Here is a 27,266-nt window from a genome sequence, read left to right as displayed (position 1 = left end):
TGTTGCAATTAAAACACTTTTGAAGCAAAATTAAAAAGAAATTATTTCTGTGCAGTTGCTTAAGACATATGGTGTGGACTTTAGCTGGGCTATAAATTCTTTAACGGAATTAAGGACTTCACAGTGGATCCAATACCAATCTGTTTGACAAAGCTGCTTGGGTTGGGACATAGGTACAGCACCAGGAAAGAGCCTGGGAAGGGCATGCCTGCCTCACCAACGTGTTGGTTTAACCTCAAGTTAAGCAGAGAGCTTTAGGAAGGACTCGAACCCCTCAACTTTTCAATTCTGTTCCCTCCACTGCAAAACAGCTGCAACCTTGAACCCTTAAAACCTCCTCTTCCTTTCATGCCCAGATAAATCCTGATTTTCCCAGACAAACAACGCCAGCATCCCCTGAGGAATGTTCTCACAGGACAGCTTCTTGCTGCTTTTCCAATCTTTGATCTTCCATCCCAGTAAAACAGCCCAGCCCAACATGTGCCTGCAGAAATTGACAGCAGGGCCACAGCTTTGATTAAATCCTGTCTGCCACCCTGCCTTCGGATCAGTGGATGTGCTGTCCCTGCTGCACCTCTCCTGGAGCCTCGGATAACCCACCTGCCTCCCTCCCCACCTCTATCTGCATTTCAGAGCAGGTTTCCTGCTCTCACCCAGCTCCCAACCCATCCATGGGGCAGGCAGAGAGCAGCCCTGCTCTCCCTCCTCCTGCCTCTGCCATAGCATGATTCAGCTCAGTGGCTCGGTGAAAAACTAAGGAAGGAGAGGAGGAATTTATTTTCCATTGTGCTGGCAAACTGAACTGACTCATCCTGTGCACTTGCTGGGCTCAGCACGAGGGAGGAGGTGGGGACCCAGGGCTGGGGCAAGGGCACCCTGCAGCATTGGTCCCTCACCTGCACGGATTGGGAAGGGTATGAAACCAGAGTGACAAGGAAGGGATGGCAAAAGGAGGCTCGGAGTGCCAAATGTTACCAAAACGCCCTTTTATCGATCAATCTTTACAGTATGAAAGTGGATTAACTTTGTTAGTGTCTACATTAGTTCATATTATGCACACATATTATGACACATTACAGCTTTACTGGAGGCTTTGGTGTTTTTCATGCTCAAGTAAAACAAACCAAAGGACTGGTCCTGGAAATAAGAACTTTGCTCATGGAAGCTGACAGATAAAGGATACTCCTGAACACCAAGCTAATGCCAACATTCCAACCCCTCTGACACATTATTTAAACCCTCACAGTGTTTTCTGGTGTCACAAACCACTAACTCCAGCAAGGCTGACCCCAGGGATGCCTGGATCCATAGACAGGCAGCAGGAGTGCTATGGAATTAGGGTTGATTTGCAAAGTTTTACTCAAATTACTAAGTCTGCGTGCTAGTGATTAGTCAAATTGTGTCGTTTAAGGGGTGTAAAAACCTTGTGTGAAACCAAACATGGAGTGCCCCAATTTGGCTGCACAATGAATAATTATTTACCCTTGTAATTCTACACTTTGCATCCCAGCCTCTCTCCTCAAGTCAGCACAGGCCAGTCATGAATTTTCTTAATGGAAATTCAAGAAGGAAAAATGGAAAAAAAAAAGGTAAAGCAAAGAGCTGACCTCTAAAGAGGGGACAAATCCTTTCCCCAAAATTGAAGGAACATCTTTCTAGTGAATAGATCAGCAAATCATTTTTCCTGTTACCAAACAGGGAGATGTCAGAGCTTGCCAGTTCTGATCCTTGAGGTTTGGTAAGAGCACAAGGATGGAGAACATCTCCAGCCACAGCCAGCCCAGCCATGCTTGGTGTGGGAAATGGGGCAGGGAGGAAGGGGAGACAGCCAGGGCAGAGCAGCCTGTGCTACCCCACATCACCCCCAGCTTCCCAGCAGCAGGGGCTACGTGTAAGGTGAGTGGGTGCTCTGACCTGCCTGTGCACCTCCCCTGCTGCCTCTGAGCAGTGACCTGGAACCCACAATCGCTCCTCTCCCTCATGGATGATCCAAACTTTTGTTTAGGTATTTCGAAAAAAATTAGGTCAGAGGAATGTGTGCAAGAAGGAGCTCATTAACCACCTTTGTGCAAAATCCACCTGCACATAAATACCAAGGTGCAACCTTTCCCTGGTGTTTTATACTGAGCTCACCCTCTTGCTTCTCTTTTCTGACAAAGCAAGACCAGGCACCAGCTTCTGTAGAGCCTCATAGTAAATAGAGGTAATTCTGTAATAAATGCAGACATAATTCTGTAATAAATACAGAGAGAATTCTGTATTTGGAGAAACAGGGACTGGATTCTAACGACACTCGGCAGAATACCTCGCCCGGCCCAGCCCTCCCATCCCCATTCCTTCCAGCACACTTCAAGCTCTCTTTTTTTTCCCCTGAGGATGAGAAGACACTCCTGACCCTGCGAGCTGCACCAGTGCTGCCTGTCGGAATCCTGAATAAACTGAATTTCCCACCACTGTTCCCATTCCCCCTGAGCGCGTGGCAGCGGCACAGCACGCCTCGGTACAGACAGCCCACCAGCTGCCAACAGGAATTTCAGCACTTTGTCAATTATGTAAAAATAAGAGGATTTGGGCTGATCCTCCCCAAAGTTACCCTGGTAGTCTCTGCTGTCTTGGTACAACTTGCCTGCAAGTTGGAGAGGAACCTGCAAGAGCTTTGGGGACGGTGCACAGCGCCTGTCGCTGCTCCTGGTGGGATGTGCCAGCTTTGGGACTTTGCCTGTTATCCCCATAGTTGAGAGCTGTCCCAGGAAGGAAAAAGGGATATAATAGGAGAGGCTCTGACTGTAGTTGAGAGTCTCTGCAGTTCTGTCCCTCCCCTGCAGTTCAGTGTCTCCTCTTGGGGATGCTTTCGGCCCTGCAGCAGCCACCCCTTGTGCTCAGCAGGGAGAGCTCATCCGCCCGTGAGATGCTGGAGTATATTTAAATCACCTTCCTCAGGAAAGATGTTGTTTAAACTGCAATCAAGCCAGCCAAAAATAAATAAATAATCATTTACACACTTCTGTAAACAAAGAAATGAAAGTGCTGTGGAGCTGTGGTTACCCCAAGAGCAGGTCATGACCTCTCCCTGCTTTGGGGAACAGAACTGAGATGCAGAGTGGACTTTAAAAGATAATTAACTGCCAAAAATACTCACTTCTGGTGAATAAAGGGTTTTGATGGGACTTCCACTGAAAAGCAGGGAGGCTCTGGGCCCAAACATGAGCGCTGGATTTTGATGTATGCTGTTGACTTCCCCAACACAGAGCAATTTGTAATAGCTTTGACACGCTGTTGTTTTCAAAGCTCCTGCTACATCACAAGCATTTATTTCTGACCACAAAATTACATTTATTCAACAGAAAGCAGCTCAGGGTCTTTAAGAGGTTAACTTCTGGAGTGCTTGGCTGCTCTCCAGCCTCCCTACGAGCATCAGTGCTAACGCAAGGCACACAACAGCACCCAGGCTGGCCGTGATTAATAGAGTGCTGAACACGCTGCTTTCCACATACACACACTTTTCATTCCCTTGCTTCCATAGATCATGGACTTATCCTCAAAATATCTGACTGAAATTGAATTTGGCTTCTCTCTCAACCGTTCATTTCCTATGTTATGCAAGGTTATATCCTTTTCTGCATGAGCAGAACCAAACCAGCTGCAGCTTTTGAGAAGAAAACGTGTTTTCAATTATGAAGTTGGCCTGAATATTGAACCACAGTTCTACTGCTGCTCTAATTGAGCCATCATGGAGTGAATGTACAGGAAAGAAATTGTATTAATTAGGTTTGGAAATTTAACATAAGGAAATTAAAGGGGGTAAAATAAAAAAAATGTGAATATCAGCTCAGGAACAGTCCTTCAAAATGCAGAAGGAACGTAGGTCTGAAGTGGTTTAGGCACACACATTATTAGAGTACTCCTTCAAAGACATGATTAGTAGTTCCAGCACATCAAGCTGATTTTCAGCTTCTGTTGTCTGCATATGGAAAACTATTAAATTACTCGACTGACCAAATTAATAGTTTAAAGAGCAATTCAGCTAAGTGGGGAGCCAGAGTGGTCTCATCAGAATGGCAATACCCTTAAAAGTACTTGCTCTGGGAGAAGAATATGAGAAATGGCTTTCACAGACATCAAGTCCAGCATGTTGTTTTGGAGTCTGTGCCTTAGAGGGTTCTCCAAATGAGGGATTACTGCATTACTGTTGGACAGTGCTCTTATGCCACATGAAAAGAATGCTAATGACCTCAGGAAATCCTTTCCCAGCCTTAAAATATCTGTCTGATGACTTCACAAATACGGGTTCCAACATTAGATTTCCATACCACAGCTTCAGTTCTGTGAACTAACATAGCCCAAGAACATCCCTTCTCTTTGCTGCTTCTTTTTTATCCCAGATTTCATGTACAAATAACCATCCACTGATGTACCCATGGTAAAGCACAGTGACCTACCCAAAACACAGCTTATTCGAATGGCTGCTTGCAGGAGTGCCTTGCAAATTATATATAATAATCATGTCATGATTGCATGATAAAGCTCTTTAACCTTTCCTGATTCTGTCCTGTATTTAGCCCAGCATAGGGAGAGCAAACCATTAATAAGTTGTGTCCTCAGTTTAATGGCAAGAAAAAGGAAAAGCAAGATAGAGATTTAAGATTGAAATGACAGCATTTTACACTTCTGAAATTAATAACTTTTAACTGTCTTGCTCACAATAGCCTATTTACACCACCTAGACCTTAAATCTTCCAGGGAAGGCAGAAAAGTTACCCACAGATTTCAAAAGAACAATACCATCAGCTCTGAAGCAGACACAACACTCTGTTAAATTAGAAAACTGCCTTCAAATTTCCATTAAGATCCTAAATAAGGAAAAAGTACTATAATAAAACTATTCTCCAGTGATGAATTAATAGGGGCTCGTGCTGAAGTAGGAATGCATTTGAAAATCTGTAGTATGCTAAATTCCATTTCATAGTGCTTTTACTTTAAGTCTTATCATAAAAAATCCAGTTACTTAATGCACTGAGATCTATACAAAGAAAGTTATTTCCAAGTACTAATGGAAACTGAATATTTGATAACTGGAACAGTTTTTATCTGAATGAATGAGATAAATAACTAAGGAATACAGAATGTTCTGCTTTGTCCAGTACTTTAAAATTCATATTATATAATGGGGAAATATTGGAGGGAAGTATCAATATTCCATGTTCAAACTGAAGAGAAAAATTAGCTAAAGTGACCTGTGGGTTTGTTTAAAAAAGCCAACTGGCCCCAGGTTTACCAGCAGCTCCCATAAATCGTGCTTGGGAGGGGACATAAATACCTGAGCTTAACTTCCCCTCTTTCCAAGTCACATCAGGTTCACCCAGGCACAGTTCAAGGACAGTTTAAGTCAATCTGAGCTGACACATTTGTGCTGCTCCTGCCCCCGGCTTTCTTCTCCTGGCCTCTCCTTTCAGAGCTGCTGCTCTGAACCCACCTGGTGGGAAACTAAGCCAGCAAAAAAATCCCCCAACTTTGGGCTAAATGTGGGATCACACCAGGAAAAGTGCTGAGGAAAGGCAGGGGGTGGGGAGCAGGAACACAGCAATATCCATGTAAAGCTGCTTAAATACCTGTGCTTATTAGGGAGCTGCCTCCATCCTCCGATCTGCTGGCCCTCCCTAGAGCCCACAGCCCTGTGCACAGTCAGCCCAGATGGGATTGGCAAAAGCCCACTTCCCTCCTGATGTGGAATCTAATTTATTATTCCATGCAAAAAGCACCTACTTCTGTCTAATATTAGAGTCTGAGCAAAGGATGGGGCAGCAGCAGCAGTGGGGGTGGGGACAGGAGTCGGGGGCAAAAATGTGGTGGAGACTCTCCCACAGGGAAATGGAGAAGGTGCATCAGGCAAGAAGTTTTCTCCTCACTTCTGAATGAACAGCTGGTGGTGCCCCAAAGATCCATATTCCCACCCACACTGCCTATGGAGGCTGCTCCTACAGCATTCCTGACCTCCTGCTCCAGGACACTCGCTCTCCAGCAGCAGGGGCCCTAGAAAACATTTACTCTCACCACTTCTCCACTTACCTCTCTTTTATTTACTCACTGCTGTTATCTATTTTAAAAAACCCAAAATCACAGAATCACTGAAAGGTTTGGGTTGGAAGGGACCTTAAACAGCCCATCTCATTCCAATTCCCTTGCCTCATGCACCTTCCACTAGAGCAGGTTACTCACAGCCCCATCCAGCCTGGCCTCGAACATTTCCAGGGACAAATCTGGGGCTGAAAACTGACGTCTGTGTAGTAAAAGCAGGGAACCTCTTGCCCTATTCCTCCTCCCATCATCCCATCCCACAGGTACTGTGTGACCAAGAGGTCCCTCTGCCAGCTCCTCCCAGGACACTGAATATCACCTGACAGGTAATAAATTATTGCAAGGCAATCCCAGGGGGCTGCTGGGGTGGGTGTCCTGTTCCCAGAAGTGTTGCTCCCTGAGCCTCTCCAGGGACAGGAATCGAGGCATCTCCAGTGGGTTTGAAATGGAGAGAAGCCTATTTGCTTAATAAAACTTGTTTTTGAGATACCCAGAGCAGTCAGCCTTAACAACAACCAGAAACCAGATCTATATCCTGAACAATCAAATATAACTCAACAGAACAGGCTCATATCTTCAGTATTTTGATTTGTCTCCAAAACAAGATACAGTAATTACATCTATAATCAAATACCATAATTCACAGTTTAATGTGGTGCATTTATGTAGTCAATCATGATTAGTTCAGGTTTTTTAGGTTTCTGAAACCCTGTCTCGATTAGAGAGACTAGAATCACCAGCTCAGAGATTCAGCAGCACAATCTTTTAATGTATTTGTGCTTCATTTACGTAATGGGATTCCCACAACAAATTTTACTTGGTGAGGTTGAATTTATACCAAAATAAACTTCACTTTTGTATCAGTGAAACAAAACTACAGAAGAGGAGCGTGTGTGAGCCATACCTAGGTAACAGGGAGCTGTCTCCACCAGGGAAGATCTAATGGGAGAATCTCCTTCTCTGTAGCCAAATTTAAATTTATGCTTCTTACTCGATCCTCAGACATTCCCTTCATTAAAGAACAGTGCTGAAAGCACACATGCACTTTTCAGTCAGTGCATTGCAAGCTTGAAACCGAAGTGAAAAGGTTCTAAGAGCACTGCAATGCACTCGGAGCAATTTTAAAGTGTAAATTTCCATTGGCAAACGGACTCACGCAAGTCATTCTTTGTTCTCACAAATGTCTGTTGGATATATCAAGGACAAAGTTGTCCTGTTTATTTATTTATTTCTAGCAATACTTGGGAAATGAGTTTGTAAAGCAAAAAGTACCGTGCTGCTTTCAAAGGAGGGATTATTGCCTAGTTGGGACACAGATTTAGCAGGATGTAGAAGTGATCAGGAATGCAAGCCTCGCTAAGGGGAGCCGGGCACTTAAATCCCTATCCTGAAAACACGTTCCTGAACTTCCCTGCACTGACAGGAACTGCCACAATCTAAAGTCAGCGAACAACTCATGGATTGAGGAAGTGCTGGAACACAGTTCTTGAGGGGCAGAGCTCTGTAATATGCAGCAGTGTGAGCTCAAACCTCCATCCACCACCCCACGCAGGCACGGAGCTTTACAAGGACAAATGCAATTTCCAAGCTTCCTCCCTGATGCTTTCCGAGCGGCAGAACCACGGCTCCCATCTGGCCACAGTGAAAATGGAAAACTCTCTAATTGGCCCAGCTGCCTTTGCCTATAGAAACTCTTCAGAATAACAACAGTTGGCCTTTAAACTTGTGAGCACTCTGCTTGTGTGTTCTCGGTGAGTGCTGTGAAGAGAAACCCAAGTTGGAGCCAGCACCGGAGCTGTTAACGCTTTCTGCTGCCTTTCCAACAAACACCTGCCAACCCAAGGTTTTCCATCAGCCCTCTGGAATACAATGTTCCACAGCTGAAAAGCTTTGCAGGAGAATGATCTGCAGTATCCTCATGTTTTATGAGTGCATTACATTGCATTCATTAAGAGCTCAACCTGTAGGGTCAGTGAGGCCCAGCGAGCTGGATGTGCCACCTGGGTCCCTGCCACGGTGACAGGATGCTCAGGGAGGCTCAGGGAGCCTTAGGGATACTCAGAGCAAAGTGATGTGACCAGTTCAGATTGTCCAGCACAAACCCAGCGTATCACAGAATCACAGAATGACCTGGGTTGGAAGGGACCTTAAGGATCATCCTGTTCCACCCCACTGCCATGGGCAGGGACACTTTTCTCTATCCCAGGTTGCTCAGAGCTCCATCCAACCTGGTTTTAAACACTTCCAGGGATGAGGCAGCCACAGCTTCTCTGGACAACCTGTGCCAGGGCCTCCCCACCCTCAGAGGAAAGAACTTCTTCCCAATATCCAATCTAAACCTACCCTCTGCCAGTCTGAAGCCATTCCCCTTTGTCCTGTCACTATGTGCTCCTGTAAAAAGTCCCTCTCCATCTCCAGGCTCCCTTCAGGGGCTGACATTCCCTGCACACCAGGCTCATGTGAAGCAGCACTGAAAACACTGTAAGAAGCAAAAGAAGATCTTACCTCTCCCTGGAAACTCTTCAGTAATGGAGCTACCTGTTTGCGCAGGTCCTGGAAGACAGAAGCAGGATATTCCATCAGAAAAACTGGAAAGGACAAGTCATCACCATGCTTTTCCTAATGTTATTTTCAGTTCTCAAGTGTTACTTAAATTCTGATCGCATTTTGTGGGAGCTTTGATTAAAACAGAATTATACCTGGAGTTCACTTTGAGCAGGTCTGAATTTCCAGTTTGACATACACCTGCATCTGCTGCAAATGGTATTAATTATCCAAACTGTGGTGCTGCTGGGTAGGCACTGAATGCCTTCAGTCTCCTAATTCAGCTGAAACATTAATGAGATTAGCAGTAAATGCCTCTATCTACCTCCACAGCAGCTACACCTCTGAACTTATGCCAAGGAAATTCCCACAAATGGAAGCCAGGCTTAAAGGAAGATGACTCTGGACCATCATTTCAACTGAGAGTGTTGCCAGTTTGCAAAATCTCTGTTTTGTTTATTATTTTCCCAAGAGTGCTCTGGCTTTAGTCATCAGAGAACTGGAGCACACTGAAGATGACAAGCATTATTTGTTGGTTTCTGTGTAACTCAAAATTGCTTCTTCCGAACTACAACACACTTACTGCTACAAAATTCATTAAAATACTGCCCACAGAATCACTCTAAAGGTTTATAGCATATTTTTACTCAGCAACTGAGATAATTTAAGACAAAAAGGGATATATATTTCTTGTACGTAACATTTCCTATGGCTTCACTTCTAAGCTGGTTTGGCTCTAATTCACTTACAAATTCCGTAATTCTTATTATGTGTGTGCCTGAAGAAGAAAATCCAGTAACTCTGCAGAGAACACTGTTAGTGATGCACAGCCAAGATGCTGCATTCCTGCTTTGGCTACTGACAAGGCCCAAGCAGCCACTTCATAGTGCACTTACACCTGGGAATAAATCTGGAGCAGTTATACACCAGCAACATGATGCTGCACCACTTGGGAGGGCAGCAGTGATGCTGCTGCAGGGAAAAGGTGGATTTCCCATCCTTGGAGATTTCCAAGGCTCAGCTGACCAGAACTAGTGCTAAATGGGTGCTAAAGACCCATTTTTAGGGCCAGGTGAGATTTGGTCAGACTCTGGACAACCCCTCCAACCCTGAGTCCTACAATGCTCTGGGAACTGTGCCCACAACTGGGACAGGCACAAACTCCTTCAGTAACCATGAAATCCTCCTACCTGCACACAGGCCGAGCTACCTGAACCTCATGCAGGGAGTCACAAAGATATATTTGTTTCTCTACATAGAAAAGGATCTGTTGAAGCCTCGAGCTTTTTGGAGAAGAAGGTGACCTTAAAAAGTTGGGAAATTCTCTTTTCCAACACATTTACTTTTATATCTACAGCCATGCAACATATTGGACGTTAAACCACTCACCAAAACACTCCCAGCTCTGGATTTAATCTGATTTTCCTGAAGGAAAAGTAGGCTTTTGAGAGAAGTGATTTTTGTCATTTAAATGACAAGTCATGCAGGGAGTTGGAGTATCAGAAGTTCTCCCACTCCCTGAGAAATGGCTTAGGCGGCCCAAGGCAAATGAAGCTATCAAAGACAAATGATCAGCCAAATTTCACTTCTGACATGGTTATTGCACTAAAATACAGCTTAATCCCCATCAAGTCAAGGATAATATTGCAGCTTGCTGAGCTCTCTCTTCGGACTGAACCAAACTGTGCTTCTCTTCTTAGGCCAACTCAAGTCACCTAAATTTTTTCTCATATATCCTGCTGCCTGTTTTGGGACAGAAAAAGGTTGGACACTGTCCTTGTGGATCACAAACATCTACAAATTACACTTCTACCAAAGCAAACTGGCAGGTTGAGCAGCTTTTCCCCACTCCCTGCCTCCTCAGGGAGACCTGAGGGCTGTGCACGTTTTAGAACATGTTTTCTTTGTAACCTGATGATGCTGACATTGAAGAAAGTAACAATAACCACTGATGGCAAAATAAATGCCCACATTTAAGGCCAAAATCTGGCAGAGGCGGTTTTAGTGCCCAGTGAAATTACAAACAGAATTAGATTTACACAATTAGATTGCCGGATACCGGCACCCTTTATAAAATCAGGAAAAATTATATCATCCAAGCAAAGCAACTTTTCTTGAAATAAAAATCTCAGCTGGTCAGAAATCACTGGGTTTAGGGCTTTTGTCCCTGATACTGCCTCTGAATTTACTGACTTGTTTGGCACGAGCCAGAAAAGTGATGTCAGAAGCGAAGGCAGAAATACAGGAGATCTAATCCCAGATCCAGAGGCAGGAGAATGTTATCCTTGCTCCTGTGCCCATGGCAAGCTCTAGCCAAGATCCTGCTATTTAACTGCCTCCTCTGGCACATTCTGAGTTCTCAAAGACAGGATTTGCAGTACTTTTTATTTCATTATATAAACTATGCCAGGCCTTCACCTTCATATTCATCTTGAATAATGAGGGATGTTGTTGTTGGCTGTTTGTAGCAGAAAAGAGGGAGAGAAGCAGGGGTGGAAAGGAATAGAAGGAGCATCCCAAAGCCATGGAAACAGTTGGTCAAGCTGTCAAAAAGGGAGAAAACCTTTCAAGTGCATTCATCTAGCAAATTCAGGATGCTGAACACTCATCCCAGCAATCAGAACGTTACCAAGCAAAATTCATGCCATAATGGGAAAACGTGCTTGATTCAGACAGCAGCTTGTGGTGGGGGTAAAAGGGGTTTTAAAATCTTTCCTGACAGAGGAGGAGGCAGCTCAGGGCGACCCAGCCCCGTTGGCAAGCAATGGGTTATCCCACTGCAATCCACCCAGGACAGCCCCAGGACACATCAGAGCACACACCTGAACAGGGTAAAATGCTTTGACCACTTGAAGTCTTCGCAATGACTTGGAATCTGTTGCAGCTGAACAACTGAGACAGAGCATCCCACTGCCATTCCCTTCCCAGAGCAAACAGCCAGGAAAGGGAACTGCAGGAATGGGATCCAGTATTTTAAACTCAGCCAAACGCCTCATGCAGGTGAGTGGATGAATGGCACACACCACAGCAAAAGGCATAAACACCTTTTTCACAGTTTTTCTTTTCTCCCCTCCTTTCCTGGCTTGCCCTTGGAAAGAGTTTATAGGAAAGAGTTTATAGGGTACTTTTATAATTCCTTCCTCGGTGAAACAACATCAAAACTTGAGACAGCTCACAACCAAAGGGAAACAAAAATAAACAGACAGAAGTCAGGAATACATATGCCTCAAGTCACAGCTCTGCTGGGGAGATTTATTTTTGGCAGTTTGGAAAAATTTCTCATCAGACTTTGTCTCAAAATATTACACTGAACTTCAAAGGGAATTTTACCTTCTTTACACTAAATTGAACAGGAAGAAGGACGTTCAGTTCAGACCCGGGGGAATCTGCAGGGTTGGTTAGCAAGGACACCGGGTGATTTATGATCTGTTTAAAGTGTGGTGGCCTTTACTGCCTGGGCTGTGATCAAAACAGGAAAAGCATCCAGGCTCCAGCCCTCACACAGTTACCAAACCACTGCGGCCAAGCAGAACAGCTGAAAAGGGTCCATGCAACTGAACATTAAAACAAATTATAATTTATCAACACAAACGCACTGAAATATTTGAGTATAGGAATACAATCCCATTATTAGCCTATTTTTCTGTGCCATCTAAATACATGCATTCTTTCTCTCTGGATGATTTATCAGGGGTAGAGCAGTTTTCTGAAAAAGGCTTTATCAGAGACAAACTCACTATCTGATGAAGAGCCCATGAATTAGGATGCTGTATCATTATCTGAATCAAATCTGATGGCTGAAAGCTAATATAGCATTGCCTCTTTACAAGAGTAAAAACAAGGAGTTTATATTTTGATCAAGTAGCTAAACAATGAAATCTGAATCCACATAATTTTTAACTCCCTTTCCATTCTCATTAAAAATAACTCCACGGCAAATAAACCAAGAATAAATCTATGTTAAAATCCTGGGCAACAAATGCACCCGTCTGACAACTAAACTACATTATTTATCCAGACCTTAATACCCTGTGTACAGTACAAAGGACATAGCAATGGTCAGGCTACCAACGCTGTATTTGTAATTTACTTGAGGTCTGAAGCTACACGAGCACCTTCTGATCTCCTCACAGGCTGCTCCACCTCATTCACCTCCCAAACGCTTATCTCTAAATGTCACATGAGCCCTCTGACCCCAGCTTGATAAAGTGGTCCAGCAAGGCTGAGCTTGACCTACACACCTTTATCATCTACACAAGCACCGTGCTCCTGTAAAACAAAACACCCCAGAAGCCTGGGTGAACATTCCAGCGTGGGCCTCCCGTGCCACATTTCCTACCAATTGTTCCGTATTTCGTCTGCTGGAGCCACGCACGGGCTGGGGAATGTCACTGTGGCTGGCACAGGAATCCTAATGAGAAGCAGCCCACTGTTATCAGCGTGGGTGACATCACCAGTTCAGCTGTCACAAACCATTCTGGAGCAGCCTCATCACCGCGAGATGCTGCGGCTGCCCTGCTGCCTTCCCTTTCCGTGTCCCCTTCCCTGTTTGCCCACATGGAATCAGACACTGGCACAGGCCCGGCACTCCAAATTGGCAGGGGCTGGACAGCCTGACCCCAGATTCTTTCTTGTAAGAACTTAGAAAGAAAAAGAAAAAACACAACACAGAACAACCCCCAGGATGTACTACTGGTTGTGCAGGAGGCTGTTTGTAATTCCATCAACACCTAACACTTCCCATCCCTGGACGTGTTCAAGGCCAGGTTGGAAGGGGCTTGGAGCCACCTGGGTTAGTAGAAGGTGTCCCTGCCCATGGCAAAGGGTGGAATGAGATGAGATTTAAGATCCCTTCCAAGCCAAGTCATTCCATGACTCCCATGATAATAAATAGCACAGCTGAAGGGGAGCTCTCCTGTCAAAAACTGTGAGCCAGGTTTATGTCCCTGCCCCTGGAGGCAGCGTGCTGGGAGGGTGGGTATCTGTTCCTAGGGATTGAGAGGATGTTTATCCATGTGCCCTCACAGCCAGGGCTCTGTACACTCCATCCACCCCGCTATTATCTCCAGAATGCTGCTGAGCTTCCCATAAATACAGCTGAAAGGGGGAGAGGTGAGAGGCAGCCAAGCATGAAGGATTTGGGAAGAACGCTGGCATCAACTTCTGAGGTGTGTTTGATTATTGTGTACTTCAAGGACACAACTTGTCACTATGAAACACACAAATCAGCAAGTTAACTATAATTAGGAGTAAGCAGTTCTGCTGGTTAATTAGAGAGAGGCAGCAAGCACAGATGCTTCGCCCTGCTGTGGGGAAATGGGTGAAGGGGTTGGGATCACTCAGACACTCACCTACCAGTGCACAAGTTTTAACCATTATTTCTTTGCATTATGAAAAAAATCCAAAATATTACAATTTTTTTTTCCACCAGAAATCCTGGGCACATGTGACTGGGGGTGTACTAAAGGAAACATTCAAGTCTTTATGTTTAATTAGTTCCAGCAAGTTCCACTTTGCTTTAATCTAAAAGAGATGAAACTGAAACCCCAGATAGTTGTTCACACAGGTATTATACAGTAGCTCAGATGACTTACTTAATTCTTAAAATATAAGGCAAAGTAAATCATATGAGTAAACAATTTATTGCTCAATTTACACTTTGATTTAATGAGATATAAAACCTCTTATTGCTTAAGGCTGCTGAAGTATTTACTCGAAATCCGATCATTAAAGAATGAATCACTATCTTATCAATCTTCTATGATATTTTTAGTTATTTCAGTACACTAACATGCCAGTGTTTTCTCTGTACAAAAAAAACCTTTTTAAGTTACATTTATAGATATATTTCAACCTAGCACAATGATAAATAAAAAATCTTGATTTACAGTAGCAAAACGTACACCACAGTACTTTCGGAAATATTTCAAGCTCACAGATCTTGTGCAAATTCCATTAGCTTTAATTATTTATTAGCAGTAGATTTAGATTACTGTTCTTGACCTATTTTTCAGTGTATGGACCCACCCAGCAAGAAGTGAAAAAATATTCCATTGGTGAAGGGCTGAATTAGTGAGCGCAGACTTCAGCTTCGAGTGGAACACTGAGCAAAACCCTGGGCACTGTAATTCAGGGGGAGAGAGGTTACAAAGCAGGGCCTGCAGAGTAAACACTGAGACAGGTTCCTTGAAAAGAGGCGGAATTTTTGCTGTTTGACCACTTCAGACAGTTTTGCAAGATTGCAGCCACATGACAATCCCAAAGGAAGTGACAGCAGATGCACAGAGAACTTTCAAGAGTTTCTTTGTGGAAATCCCCTGGTTTCTACCAAACTCCAAAGACCACATGGGTCCTACTCAGCCATGGGGAAACGGGTCAAGAGGGAGAATTTTGGGGCTGGTCCTGTGACCCCTTCCAGTGGCAAGGTGCAAACTGGGCTCTTCCCAAGCTGGGGAAAACGGAGCATCTGGGAAGGAGCTTCCTCGCCACGCTGGGACTTTGCTTTCAATGGAATTTCCCCGAGTCTTAACGAAATCCTCTTATGGTTTCTTCCAAGTTCAAATAAACAAAAAGCTCACAGGTTTACTCTGGGCCTGTGCAGCCACGTCCAAACAGCCTGGGGACCTTCACAACTGTTTAAAAAGCCACCCTGCCAGAGAGGAACTGTTGCACCCATATGTATGTATGGAAGTGTGTGTATATATACACATGTACACTATGCAGAATACAAAAAGCTTTTTTTTACCTAACTTTACAAATTAATGTGGTGAACGAAGCTTTTTAGCATCATGTGACAACCCTGATGTCATTTATAAACCAGTGAGTTAACAGTGGCTAGGAAAGACATTGAACAGGAACTACTCAGAACTTAAAAAGTAGAGTTGCTAGGAAACAAAAAATTTAGTTCAAACAAAAACGGTTCAGGTGGAGCTTTGGAAGGAGCTAATTGTAATGAAATGACACTAAAATTCCAGTCAGGAAAAAAAGGAAAGGCTGACTTGTGTAGGAGTTCACCAACACATATAGAAAATCAAGCACCACTTTAACAAACATATTAATTTAAAAGGCTTCACGCTGGGTAATGGCTCCATGGAGATTCTCCCTCCTGCTCTCTTGTTAAACCCTGTGGTCCCTGCTGAAGGCTTGAGGTGACATCAAACATGCCATGACAGACCCTTGTCACGGAAAAAAACACATCTGCATCATCCCAGGCCACCAGAACTCCTTATTTACGTAATGAAAACACATCTGATACACCGAATAAGTATTTCAGAACCTCTGAAGTGCACTCTTCTTGCCAGCAGGACAGCCACGTGTCAGTGAAATCCAGGAATTGCCATTCCTAGCTTAGGCCAGTATCCCTACACAGAGCAAAGATAATTAGAGCTTTGTTAAGTACCTGCAGATGTTATTAGATGAGTCCATCTGTCCAAAACCATGGGAAGCAAACTGACTGCTTAGTTGTGCATCCCAATATACTTTTACATCCCAAAACACAGCCTCACCTACATCTGTCAAATTTTAAGCAGAACTGCTCTGTCCCTCCATAAATTCCATGTTGTTCCACAAGTTCTCTGCCCCTGCGATTTGAGTTTTCCGGTGAAAAAGATCCTGAACACTCCTCCCAAATCACATCCTGCAGGATTTCGTCCTCCATCCACTGCATTTCCCACGCTGAAAGTCCATAAAGTGCTCCTAACGCTCCCCTGGTTATCCAGAATTACAGCCTGCAGATCAGAGGTTTCTCTTCAGTGTAAAATGGGGAACTTCTGAAAGAAAGTAATTATGATGAGCCCTAAAAAATTAACGTGTCTAATGAGAGGCTAATGACAGGGGGCATGACTCTGCAGAAGAGGCACCTAAGTGCTGTGGTCCAATTAACAACACCAGTTCAAACACAGCCTAATGCTTCATATGGTGGATTTAGAAAGAAGAATATTTCATGTGAAACCATAATTGCAGCTGTAATTTTCCATACTCCCTCCACACAAGCAGTGCTGGAATCAGAGTGCACCCTGCTTCAGCCTTCTGGGATGATGGGACCATGAGCTGGAGCTGTCTGGCTGCAGCACTGGGCTCGTGGGACTGGGATTTCTCCTCAGTCTCAAAGAAAAGATGGGTAGAACCATTCAGAAATCATAAATTCCAGTGTACTGCTTCATTTACGAAAAGTGAGATTACTAAAAAGCATTCATGTTGTAAAACCTGTTACTGGTTTCCTGAATACAAGTATCTTGCTTTGAAGTCAAGTTACGTTTCCAAGAAGAATAATTCTGTGTTAAATGTAATAACGAGGAGCCGGGCTTCATCCTCACGGATCCTTACAGGCCATCTGCAAACTGGGCAGGAGGCACTGCTGGGACATCAGGTATTGCAAAATTGCTTTCCTTACTTATCTTTTACACACAGATTACAAATACAGCTGTGAGCAGCCCGTGCATTAATCACGCTCTGACATACCTGCATGTAAGAACACAGGTGTATTTACTGATTTCTATCACTACAGTCAGCCTTTTGCTTTGATTTCAATGCAAGAAAATCCAATACTACGCAATCCTCTAATAATCTTTTTGTAAGATTTTCTTCTTAATCTTGATCCTGACCATCCAGTCTTATTCAAAATCTAGTTGCTCCTACAGGAAACAAGTTGTTTCATGAGGACTTGAGTAAAAAGCCTGCTGTCCTGCAAATACATGTCCTATATTTGCTGAAGCTCTCATGACCATCATCTTTGCTGTCTTTATGTCCTTTGTGGCTTCTTCCGTGCAGGGAGTCACTGGCTGTGGGTTCAGGCATCGCCCTTTGGATGCAGCTGACGTGATAACTTCAGATTCCAGCAAAGATGAGAAATTCAAAGGAAAAAAAAATAAACTGACAACCTCAAAAACATCAGGATACAGACCCAGAGGTTTTACTACATCTAATTTAGCATACCTGGTAAAAACACCTCAAAATTAATCTAACTGTCATCCTGCTGACCTAAATAAAAAAAACACACAGCACAGAGCTTTTCATGTTGCTTCAGTGAGTGAAGCAATTCGGAGAAAACAAAACTTTTGCTGCCTTTACGCTTCCTGGCAAAATTCCTACGGAAACAGGCTCAGGCCCATAATGCACATGCTTTGGGAGCACACAGTAGATAGAAATGAATCATCCAGATGAAAGAAAGCAAGAGCTCACTACAGACTTATTCAATACATTTACTGTTTGTTAGCTGAACCTCAGAAATAAAAAACCCACATGAAGCGCTTTCGAGCAGCAGCATCCCCTCACAACTGTAATATATAGTCTCAGCTGGGATTAATTCCCAAATTCATGTGTTGAACTGTGAACTGTTCCAGTGTTTGGAGGGGGTGGGGAGAGAAAAGAGATAAAAAGACCAGGAAAAGGAACCCAGAGGATGGATGATTAGGAAGGGAGACACGGGAGCCGGAGCGAGCGGTTCCCGTTCCCGGGCGCTGCTGAATCACAATCAGCTCGATGGCAGATGAAAATGAGACACACTTGTATAATAATAAATCAGCAGAATTAATACAGGCTTATCTTTTACCAACTTAGAAGGGGGAGGTGACAAATTGCACTTGAGGACAAACAGTTTGACTGTTGCCAGCATAAGCTGAGCGTCTATAGGAAATGGCTAAATTTAGACAGCCAGCTTTTGATGAGAGCAACGGAAATTAATTCAAGTTTTTTGTCTGTGGTTTGTGTTTTGTTGTTTTTTTTTAAGAGCTCTAGAATGTTACTCATCTCTTGAAACTCTTACCAAAAGAAGAGACTTCATAATGTACCATCCTCCCTGCCTACTCCCTCCTACTCTTCCCCCTATAAAAGGAAGAATTGCTCCTTTGGGCTACAGCAATTTAGGAATTTAATGCAGTTTAACAAATTCCCTATCTCTTGGCTGGAGTTGTTTGGCTCCGACAGATGCATCAGAGAAGTCCATAAACGTCTGAAAGATTCCTACAGACTTTTTCTTGGATGACTATATATGGCAACTACAGATCAAGTTATCTGCCATCGTTTTAACCTAAGCTTCAAACTTTTTACCTTATTCCTGGCTTTGTAGCAAACTTCCCTCAGCGGCAGCACTGCTAAATTAGACATAAAATGACAACTACTTTTCTCAGAAGCATTTTCCCACTCATTGCAAGGCAGCAAAAAAACTTGAATTAAGATACACTTAAGTAAAAACTAACTTTTGTCAGTGCCTGCTGCCTCTCAGAAATACATTTCTGCGAGGGGTAACCCAGGCTGTGACGCTGTGGAGCTCACGTTCTCATTCACACTGTTCTGCTGTCACTGAAGGTGCACCTCACCAAATGGCAGATGTTTTCCATCACTCATTACCTGAAATACCAAGTAACATCAAGTGCCATGAGAAGTCAAGCACAAACTGGCAATAGAAGCAAAATCCACACTTAAAAAAAAAAAAAAGGTCAAAACTGCCTGACTGATGTACAGAGGGACTTATAAAGGAATTCCAGCAATGCCTGCAACACCCTTTACCCAGAGAAATACTCAATAAACGTCTTCCTATCACCATCTTTTATACATCAGATCACTTTTACAAGATGCTGAAGTGCATACATCAAAGCCAGCAGCATGTGATACTATACTGAAGGCTTTTAGCTGCATCCAAAACCTTCTCTGTGCATCCAAAGCAAAGGGTACATCAAGTTCAAGCACCTTCTTTAAGCTAAATATTCCTAACACACCTCAAAATGGACATCCAGGGCCACTGAGGGCTCAAGGCCAGGAATGAAACAGGGTGAGCAAACTTGAAAGACTGGAAGTGAACACTGAGTTTTGCATGCAAAAAACACCACAGGGCTCACTTTTAAATGACATTTAAAGCAAAGATCCACAGCCAGCCTCTTCCTGGGCTAGAGTCTACAAATAATGGCCCTGGTGAAACCTCAGCAGATGATGAAGGTCGCTCTGAACAGTGGGACAGAGTCACAGAGCGCTGAGAGCTGCCAACACAAAATACAAGCACGGTCATGCTCCATCCTGCGAAACACTCTTAGGAAATGCAGATAAAACAGTGAAAGAAAAAGCTACTGTTCAGAGGAGATTGTATCTTACCCAGCTGCTTATTAACACTGTGCAGTTAAAACAAATTATTTTAAATTCCTAAAGGCACGCCGTGTCTGGAAATGCAATGTTTGAATAAGCACTCCTAAGACCCAAAGCGTATCGAGTATTCCCACCTGACCACAACCTTAAGAACGCTGACACTTCTGAACCACTGAGCTCCCTCTTAGCCAGGCCAGGACAGACACTGAGGACCACCACGGGGGTGTGGGGGAGGTAAAACTGGGCACGTGACATCGTGGAATCTCCAAATCAGTATTGATTAATCAAGCAACTTATCTGATCTTATGACTTCTATTTATTGGATCCTGACCATCCACTTATGGAGAGATGCAACTGCTCATTTTTAAAATTGATTTTGGAATGGCTTGTGCAGCATTTGATCCATCAGACCTGAGGACTGAGATATTCACCCCTGCCATGGACTTACACATGCCAGCGATCCATCAAAACAGACAAGGTTACTTTTGACGCTGCTCCCGAAGTTTGTGTAAGAACAAGGAAACATTTCGGTGCCATCATCAGATAGTGGAAGAATAAACAACTGTTGGCACCTCTGGGGAGAGAGCAGGTATCACTCAGCTGCATTCCATGTGTGTTTTTTTCCTTAGGGTAGATGTAGGGAAAGGACTGCATGACAAAAACTCCTGCTGGGTCGAGTTCCAGCGGCACCAGCCTCGAGTGCGACACCACAGCCCAGCTTTCTGCACTGCCACCTGATTTTTTCCAGCCTTGCCAGACCTAGAATCTGAATTTTTAGGGTGGTTCTTCCTGCTGACCTGCTGGATGATGTCCCAGAGCTGTGAGCCCAGCAGATTTCCTGGCTGGAGCAGGAATTCCTCAGGCAAGCCTGGCCACTCAGCACAACCCTCCTGCTCCCTATTCCCCACAACCCCGAGTGCTCAGCACCCTCCTTTTGACCAGGAGTTCACTTTTGGGATAAGTAGGCCATTAGTGGGATCCAAACCAGCCAAGGTCATTCCCCCCATAAACAACTTGTCCAGTATTTCCTCAAGGACTTTGCTCTCTCCCATTTTTGTGCCCAATTTTTTTGACAGCTTTAAACTGATGCTCGGGAGCATTTCCCACTAAAAACCAGCACACTGAAGTGTGTAATATGTCCCTAAAACATAAATATTTGCCAGATTGTCATACAGAAATACTTCATTATCTTTTCACTAACTGCATAAAATACAAAAACTTAGTTTGCAACAGCATGAAACACTCCTGAAAGTGTGAAAATTATTGCTGATTTTCATGTAAACTGGAGTTTTAAAGTATAAATCACACTGTTTACATTAACTGATCAGAAGAATTCCAGTTAATGCAAGTAGGAAGCTAGAATTATTAACATTTTTTCCTCAACTGGGGTCTGTTAACTAATAGCTTTTTCACCCCTTATCAGCTGCACAAACAACAATGGATTTTAAATCAACTAAATGACCTGTGAACTTCTCCTAAATGGGGGGCACATAATTTAAGGCAGCCGAGAAAGTTTTGCAGGAGTCAGGAGGGCTCCTCGGAGGGCACATGTGGAGAGAGTTAAAGCTTCAAACCACTATTTTCTCCCCCCCTACTCAAGTGTCAGCTGTGATAAGCCAAAATTAACAACCCTACACTGAACCACTTCAAATGAAGGGGGAAAAAAAATTTCTTCTTGCTATTCTAGGTATTTTAAGTTGCATATGAGCACGGTGGCTAAATATAGACAGTGACAACAAGAGACAGCATTGTCCCTTTGGGCACATTGAATATTATCTCAGAATTCCCATCTTCCTGGGCTGAGCCTCCAGTGTTGGCCTGGGGCTTTTTTTTGGTTGTTTTTCTTACTTAGCAAAACGTGTATTAACCCCTACTTCATTTTAGATGGAGCAGTTTAACAAAAAGTGTACTTAAGAAAAAAAAGAAATCCTGATTCTGCAAAAGCACCAGAAAGTTTCACAATAATTTTCCCAGCTCTGTGTTACTGCACATAGAGCAGATGCCTCTGCTTTCTGAGAGGACTGTCACTCTGTTTTTAAAACTAGGAGGGCTTCAATATGAAGCTTTTACAGCTTAGTGAACCACAAAGCTAAGCTGATATTTTTGGATGTAAAATTGTCTTTTTCTCCAGGAGTCATGCGCTTCACTTCCAGGTTTCAGACAGAAGTGTAAGGGACAAAATCAATAATTACTGGTTTCAAAACACTTCCTAGGAGTGCAGCTATATCATCTGGAAACCAGCAGACTCACACGAGCCTTTAATATTGAACAGGACCAGACTTTCAGAGGACACGGCTGCTCCTGACTTCTGCAGTATTTAAATATCACTGAGTGACACGAATGTTTCTGCTTAATGTACCCAATGCACTCAGAACATTGACAACACTTCATTTTTAAGCCAGCTTCTAGATAAAGTTTAATTTTTAAAGCCATCTATAAATTATCAATGACATCTGTTCTGAAAAATGTCAATTCCTATTCCTTAGGCTGGCAGAATCCATCTATTTTGTGTAACGTCCTCTTCATATTCGAGCAATTTTAAAGCTCTATTGACATATGGTTTTCAAGAGAGATATTGCTCTTGTAGGATTTCATTATTAAGACAAGTCTTGCTCTAATGTAAGGATGACAATAAATACACACAACTGTTCTGGACTATATGCCCTGGCTCTGACTCCCAAAGGTTTGAGAAGTGACAGGTCCAGATACCCCATAAATATCCCAGTGCAAGGCACCCCCCTCCCACGCCACACAAACCCACAGTGACAAGAGCAAGCAGCAGCTGCAGGAACCACTTTGTATTTAATCTCCTGATCAATAAATCGTGGGGGCCTCATCATCACTGCAACTAATTCCTGCAACTCAGACTCTCGTTTATTGTGACTGTGTACAAGCACGGGGCTGTCACCATGGACCAATCCCCTCAGCCAAACCCTGATTTTGGTTATTCCAGCCCATCTAACTGTACAATACAGGCACAATTTAGCACATCAGTCTTCCATTTCTTCAGCTGTTGGGCACTAACACTGTGGCTTGTTAAAATGCAATTAGGATTGTTTTGATGCCCTTATGATGTTACAAAAGGAGAGATAAAAATAATTTTCAAATGTCCACAGTCATCTTCCAAAGCCTGTACAATACACACTACTTCCACTTTTTAAAACATCTCATCTTTGTTCCCAAGTCTAATACACTCTTTTTGCTTTTAATACACTCTTTTTGTCCCTTTTCATTCCCTCATCGGTAAGTTACTGAGCTCCTGTCTCAGAGGCATCCCCTAAATTCAAAAACAATTTTCAAGAAAGTTTAATCTTGAAGCAACAATTGCACCACGTGCTTTGGTTCTATATGAACATATAAACTGTCACCAAGTCCTCTCACAATATTTGTCATTCAGCAGCAAAACAGACACTGCCTGCTTGTGACTCTGTAATTGTGGAGCAGCATCTGCTGGATGCTGAAATCCTGCTTTCTGGTCATGGCAAACATAAATCAAGGAGAAAAAAAATCTGCTCTATTAAATCTATTTGCTCTGGGAGAACAGGGATTTATCATCCTGTAAAACAAGTGGTCAATAAGATTCAGAAGTGCTTAGAACAGATCTTGATGAATCGGGATGCCACAGGTGACGCTGAAATTGTATTTGAAAGGAATCCACGAGCAGAAAGGTGAATGCTCTATTTATTTCAGTCTATAGACAGGCTGGGGATTAAAAGCATCACAAACATAGTAGGATTTTTCCCTCTGCATCCCCTCGGGAGGATCATTAACAGACTGTCCCAAGGGGCAAAAGCAACAAGAGAGGACACAGGGCTGCTTTAAGTAAATCTAAAATAGATATTCTTTAGAGAGCCATCACACAACAAACAGCTTCCAGGAGTTTTTCAACACCACCCAAACCTTGAGCAAGTGCAAAAACCAAGTTTCAGCAGCAGCAGGATCAGGTCAGGTCCAGGGGCCCCTCAGGGAACCCACGGAGTCGGAGACAATTCACTGGCGAATCCCATTTAATGACTCAGGAATGGCTGGGCATAATCCCTGCCTCACATCACATGATGATTCCCAACACAAAAGGGAGCTTGGTTTCTCACCCAGGACAAGAATTTGGTCCCAAAGGACAGAAAGGAAGCTTAAATAGCACAACCACGTAATTAATAAGGAAATGAATATAGGTGTATTGTAATGGCAACTTTGGGAGTTATTACATTAACCACAGACTAATCCCTTTTTTTTTGCTGTTTTTGAACAGAGGAGTCCAATTCCGCTGTTTTATATGTCTGAATGTTGTTCCAACAACTTAAACATTGTGTGGAATCAACATTCTTCCCTAACACAATGACCAGCTTCAGTGCAGCACGCAAAATACTCCCCAAATGATAAAAACTCCTATCTCCCACGGCGTCCAGCCAGCCAGAGGCTGAACTTGGATGGCGAAGCTGCATCACGTTTCACTTTCCAGTAACAAAACAAAATTCACAGGCACCATTCATTATCTACGAGGTCCAACACGAAGGCTTTCAAATACACTTTCAGAACTAATTAAATGCTTGTTTAAAGCTGAAGTGAATGTAAATACCAAACTGAAAGTGAACTGATTAACTTGCAGCGTTTTGTGTCTGATTATCTCAGTGAAGAATGAGCTCCTGGCACTCCGGCCTTGCGCTGGAGGATCAATTTCCTGTTCACATCAAGGCTGCCGAGGAAACCTTCCCCACATTTGATTCGACTTAAATTCAAGTGTCTGCTTTGCCTTGGACACGGCACTAGACACAGAGAATGTTTTCTGACTGGGTAAGATAATGTTTTGAATTTAGGGGCTAAACTGTGTCACTTTTGCCATTAGACTTGAGGCCAAAATTCAAGGATGCTCAAGGCAGCCAGATCTCTCTCCCTATCACCTGAGAGCTGGGACATCATAGAAACTCCTCACAGGAGTCCCACAACACCTCGTTTGGGTTTCAGTTTTAACTCAGCAACACACACGGGTGAGATCTACTCGTACTCTGCATTCGATGTGGCTAAGGAGGGAAATGAGGTTCATAAGCTGTAGCCTTCATTCAGTTCCAAAGTATTATCTAGTAGCTAAAAAAAGACATAATTTACTCCTACTACGGTTCCTTTTGTCAGCTCCTTTAAAAGCCAGCCTGTCTTGCATCTTTGATGTCAGGAATTCCATTTTTTAAGTCCTATAACAACCACATATTGTTTATTTCTGTGCTTCTTTCACACAAAGGTGAAAATCCTAAATTTTATAAACTTGTATTACAGTAACACAAAGAAAAATCCAGAGGACACTGAAGCTCCCTCTGCGCTGGCCTCTGCCAGGCGAGGATGCAGCCTTGCATCAGACAGGATGTAAGAGCCCAGACAGATGCAGTCTGAGGGAGAGGTAAAACCAAAGAGCATTCAAAGGGAAAAGAGGAGAGGCCGCCTCTCCCGAGAGCCAGGAGACATTTTTACGCAGCATTCTTCACTGGGAACATCACGGGATAAAAAAATAAATGAGTCCAGTGTTTGCACTTCGATAGATATCCAGTTTCAGGCTGTGACAGAAGAGGCAGCACAACCCAAATTAAAAGCACTGCTAACAGCGCCCGTTGCTCTTTTATTGTGATTGTTACAAGTCACATTAGTATAAATTTGTGAAGTGTTTTAACGCTTTTTCATTTGAGCTTAATTAATTTTCATAGGAGTTTCAGCTTAATTAATTTTCATAGAAGTTTGAGCTTAATTAATTTTCATAAAAGTTTGACGGTTTTCTCATTTGTTGTTGAAATCACAACACAAGTTTTCCATATGCAAGGCAAATATAATAATATCAGCTCAAAAAAGTAATTTTTGGACTTGTTTTTGTATTTCACAACCAACAATACTTCCAGTGTAAACTGTTAACCGAAGCTCTGACAAGTTTTATTATAAATATTCCTAGCTTTAAAGAGAAATTTGAATATATTCACTTAGTGTATGTTCAAGACAGTTTAGGTCTGACAGCTTCAGATTATGCCTCATTTATATGGAGCAGTGATCAAACTCGTTAATATGTGAGAGAACTGAAGAGGCAGAGGATTGTGAATCAAACAGCATGAGCAAAGTTGTCGAGGAACATGAATAGCTTATGAGGATTTACTTAAGGTGATAGTTTTCATGGTCCCCCGTGCCAAGGTTTGTGGAGGAGATGAATACGCAGGGAGGAGGTGGGAGCAGCAGTCCTTGGGCGAGGCGAGGCTGCGCCGACGCCGGAGCTGCGCTGCCTTAAGCCAAGGAGGAAGCTCTTAATCTGCCCATAATTCACCCCATGTGTTCCCAGCGATAGGACCCTCTCCCCTCAGCCAAGGTGAGCCATTTGACAAGACAGGTAAAGCCTGCTCACAACTTTCCTCCCGTTGGCTTTCACACCTGCCAAGTGTTGTCTGCGCTGCAACGGCTCAATAATTTAAGAAGCATTCGTGCAGGGGAAAATCAAATCTCACTGTGAAGCAGCGTCTCCTTAAGATTCATTTAATCTTCTGATAACACAAGCTGTGCACACACAATCACTGAAGATGATAATCTCCTGCATGTAACACTAAGTCTGCTATTATTCCATTTATTAAAAAGTGCTATAATAATGTTTTGTGCATACATGTACTAAAAAGACAAGTGGATTAGGAGATGGAAATTCAGGATGCTTCTTCCTTACAGCATATGGCTGCCTAATAACTCCACTTTCTTATGTACAGACGTGGCTTAGCATGTTTTGCTTGAGAGCTCTGCCAAGAGCAGCCCCTCCAGCAAGAGCCAGAGGCCCCCACACCTCTGATTTTCAGGGGAAGGACAACCTGAGATCACAGACACACTCACTCATTATCAGTTGTTCTTTTTCCTAAGTAAATAAATCATCAGCAGATGCAACTATTAGGGAAAAAGGGAGTGCTGATTGATTTGGCATACACCCTTGCATTTCTGACATAAAAATCACTGGTTACTGCTGTCCAACACATGCTCATCAAAGTGACCAAATTTAATCTTTAAGAGGTATGGAGTGGTTTTGAACCAGAAGATTAAGCAATCTCTTGTCAGTATTCTCCAATCAACCAGTTCTTAAGAGCTGTTCAAGTCACGAGGAAGCTCTAACTTAGACATTGCTGTTCGTGCACAGACCTACAGAGGGGCTGTGTAAATTAGAAAAAACGATCATTACCAGGACTGTTGTATTTCCGTTTGCAATCTCCAATCCCCGCGCACTGCTCGGGGCAGCTGCCAGGGAGAAGCTGCTCTGCTGCACATGTGTTGCACCATGGATGGAGCTGAGCCTCTCTCAGAGCCACCCCAGGCTCCTGAGCACCCCAAAGCCACTGCAGCACACACGGGACACTTCCGTCAGGGATAAGGCATGGAATGCTCGGGACTGAGCCGCACATGCGCCACAGGCTCTGCCTGGGATTTCCTGTTCAGACCAGGGCACCAGACAGAAATCCTGGGCTGGGAGCCAACCTCCTCAAATTCTGCCTGGACAGTGTTTCCAGGCCAAAAGGAGGAATAGAGAGAAAAGAAAAGAAAAGAAAAGAAAAGAAAAGAAAAGAAAAGAAAAG

The 27,266-nt window shown here is 43.4% G+C and overlaps 1 protein-coding gene across 7 annotated transcripts in view; it reads right to left on the bottom strand.

Moving 5' to 3' along the window:
* CUX1 (cut like homeobox 1) overlaps nt 1–27,266 on the bottom strand; it is a 269,017-nt gene that overhangs the window by 155,177 nt on the left and 86,574 nt on the right. For all 7 annotated transcript variants that reach the window (XM_042025982.1, XM_042025983.1, XM_042025985.1 and 4 more), the window contains exon 3: nt 8,581–8,628. In XM_042025982.1, the coding sequence (XP_041881916.1) occupies nt 8,581–8,628 (48 nt within the window). The remainder of the gene's footprint in view (nt 1–8,580; nt 8,629–27,266) is intronic.

The sequence above is a fragment of the Corvus kubaryi genome, unplaced genomic scaffold, assembly GCF_017639235.1.
Source record: "Corvus kubaryi isolate FWS band 111438036 unplaced genomic scaffold, C.kubaryi_AGA036_p1.0 37284, whole genome shotgun sequence".
In the NCBI taxonomy this organism is placed as follows: domain Eukaryota; kingdom Metazoa; phylum Chordata; class Aves; order Passeriformes; family Corvidae; genus Corvus; species Corvus kubaryi.
This window is presented reverse-complemented; position numbering and strand designations above follow the sequence as displayed.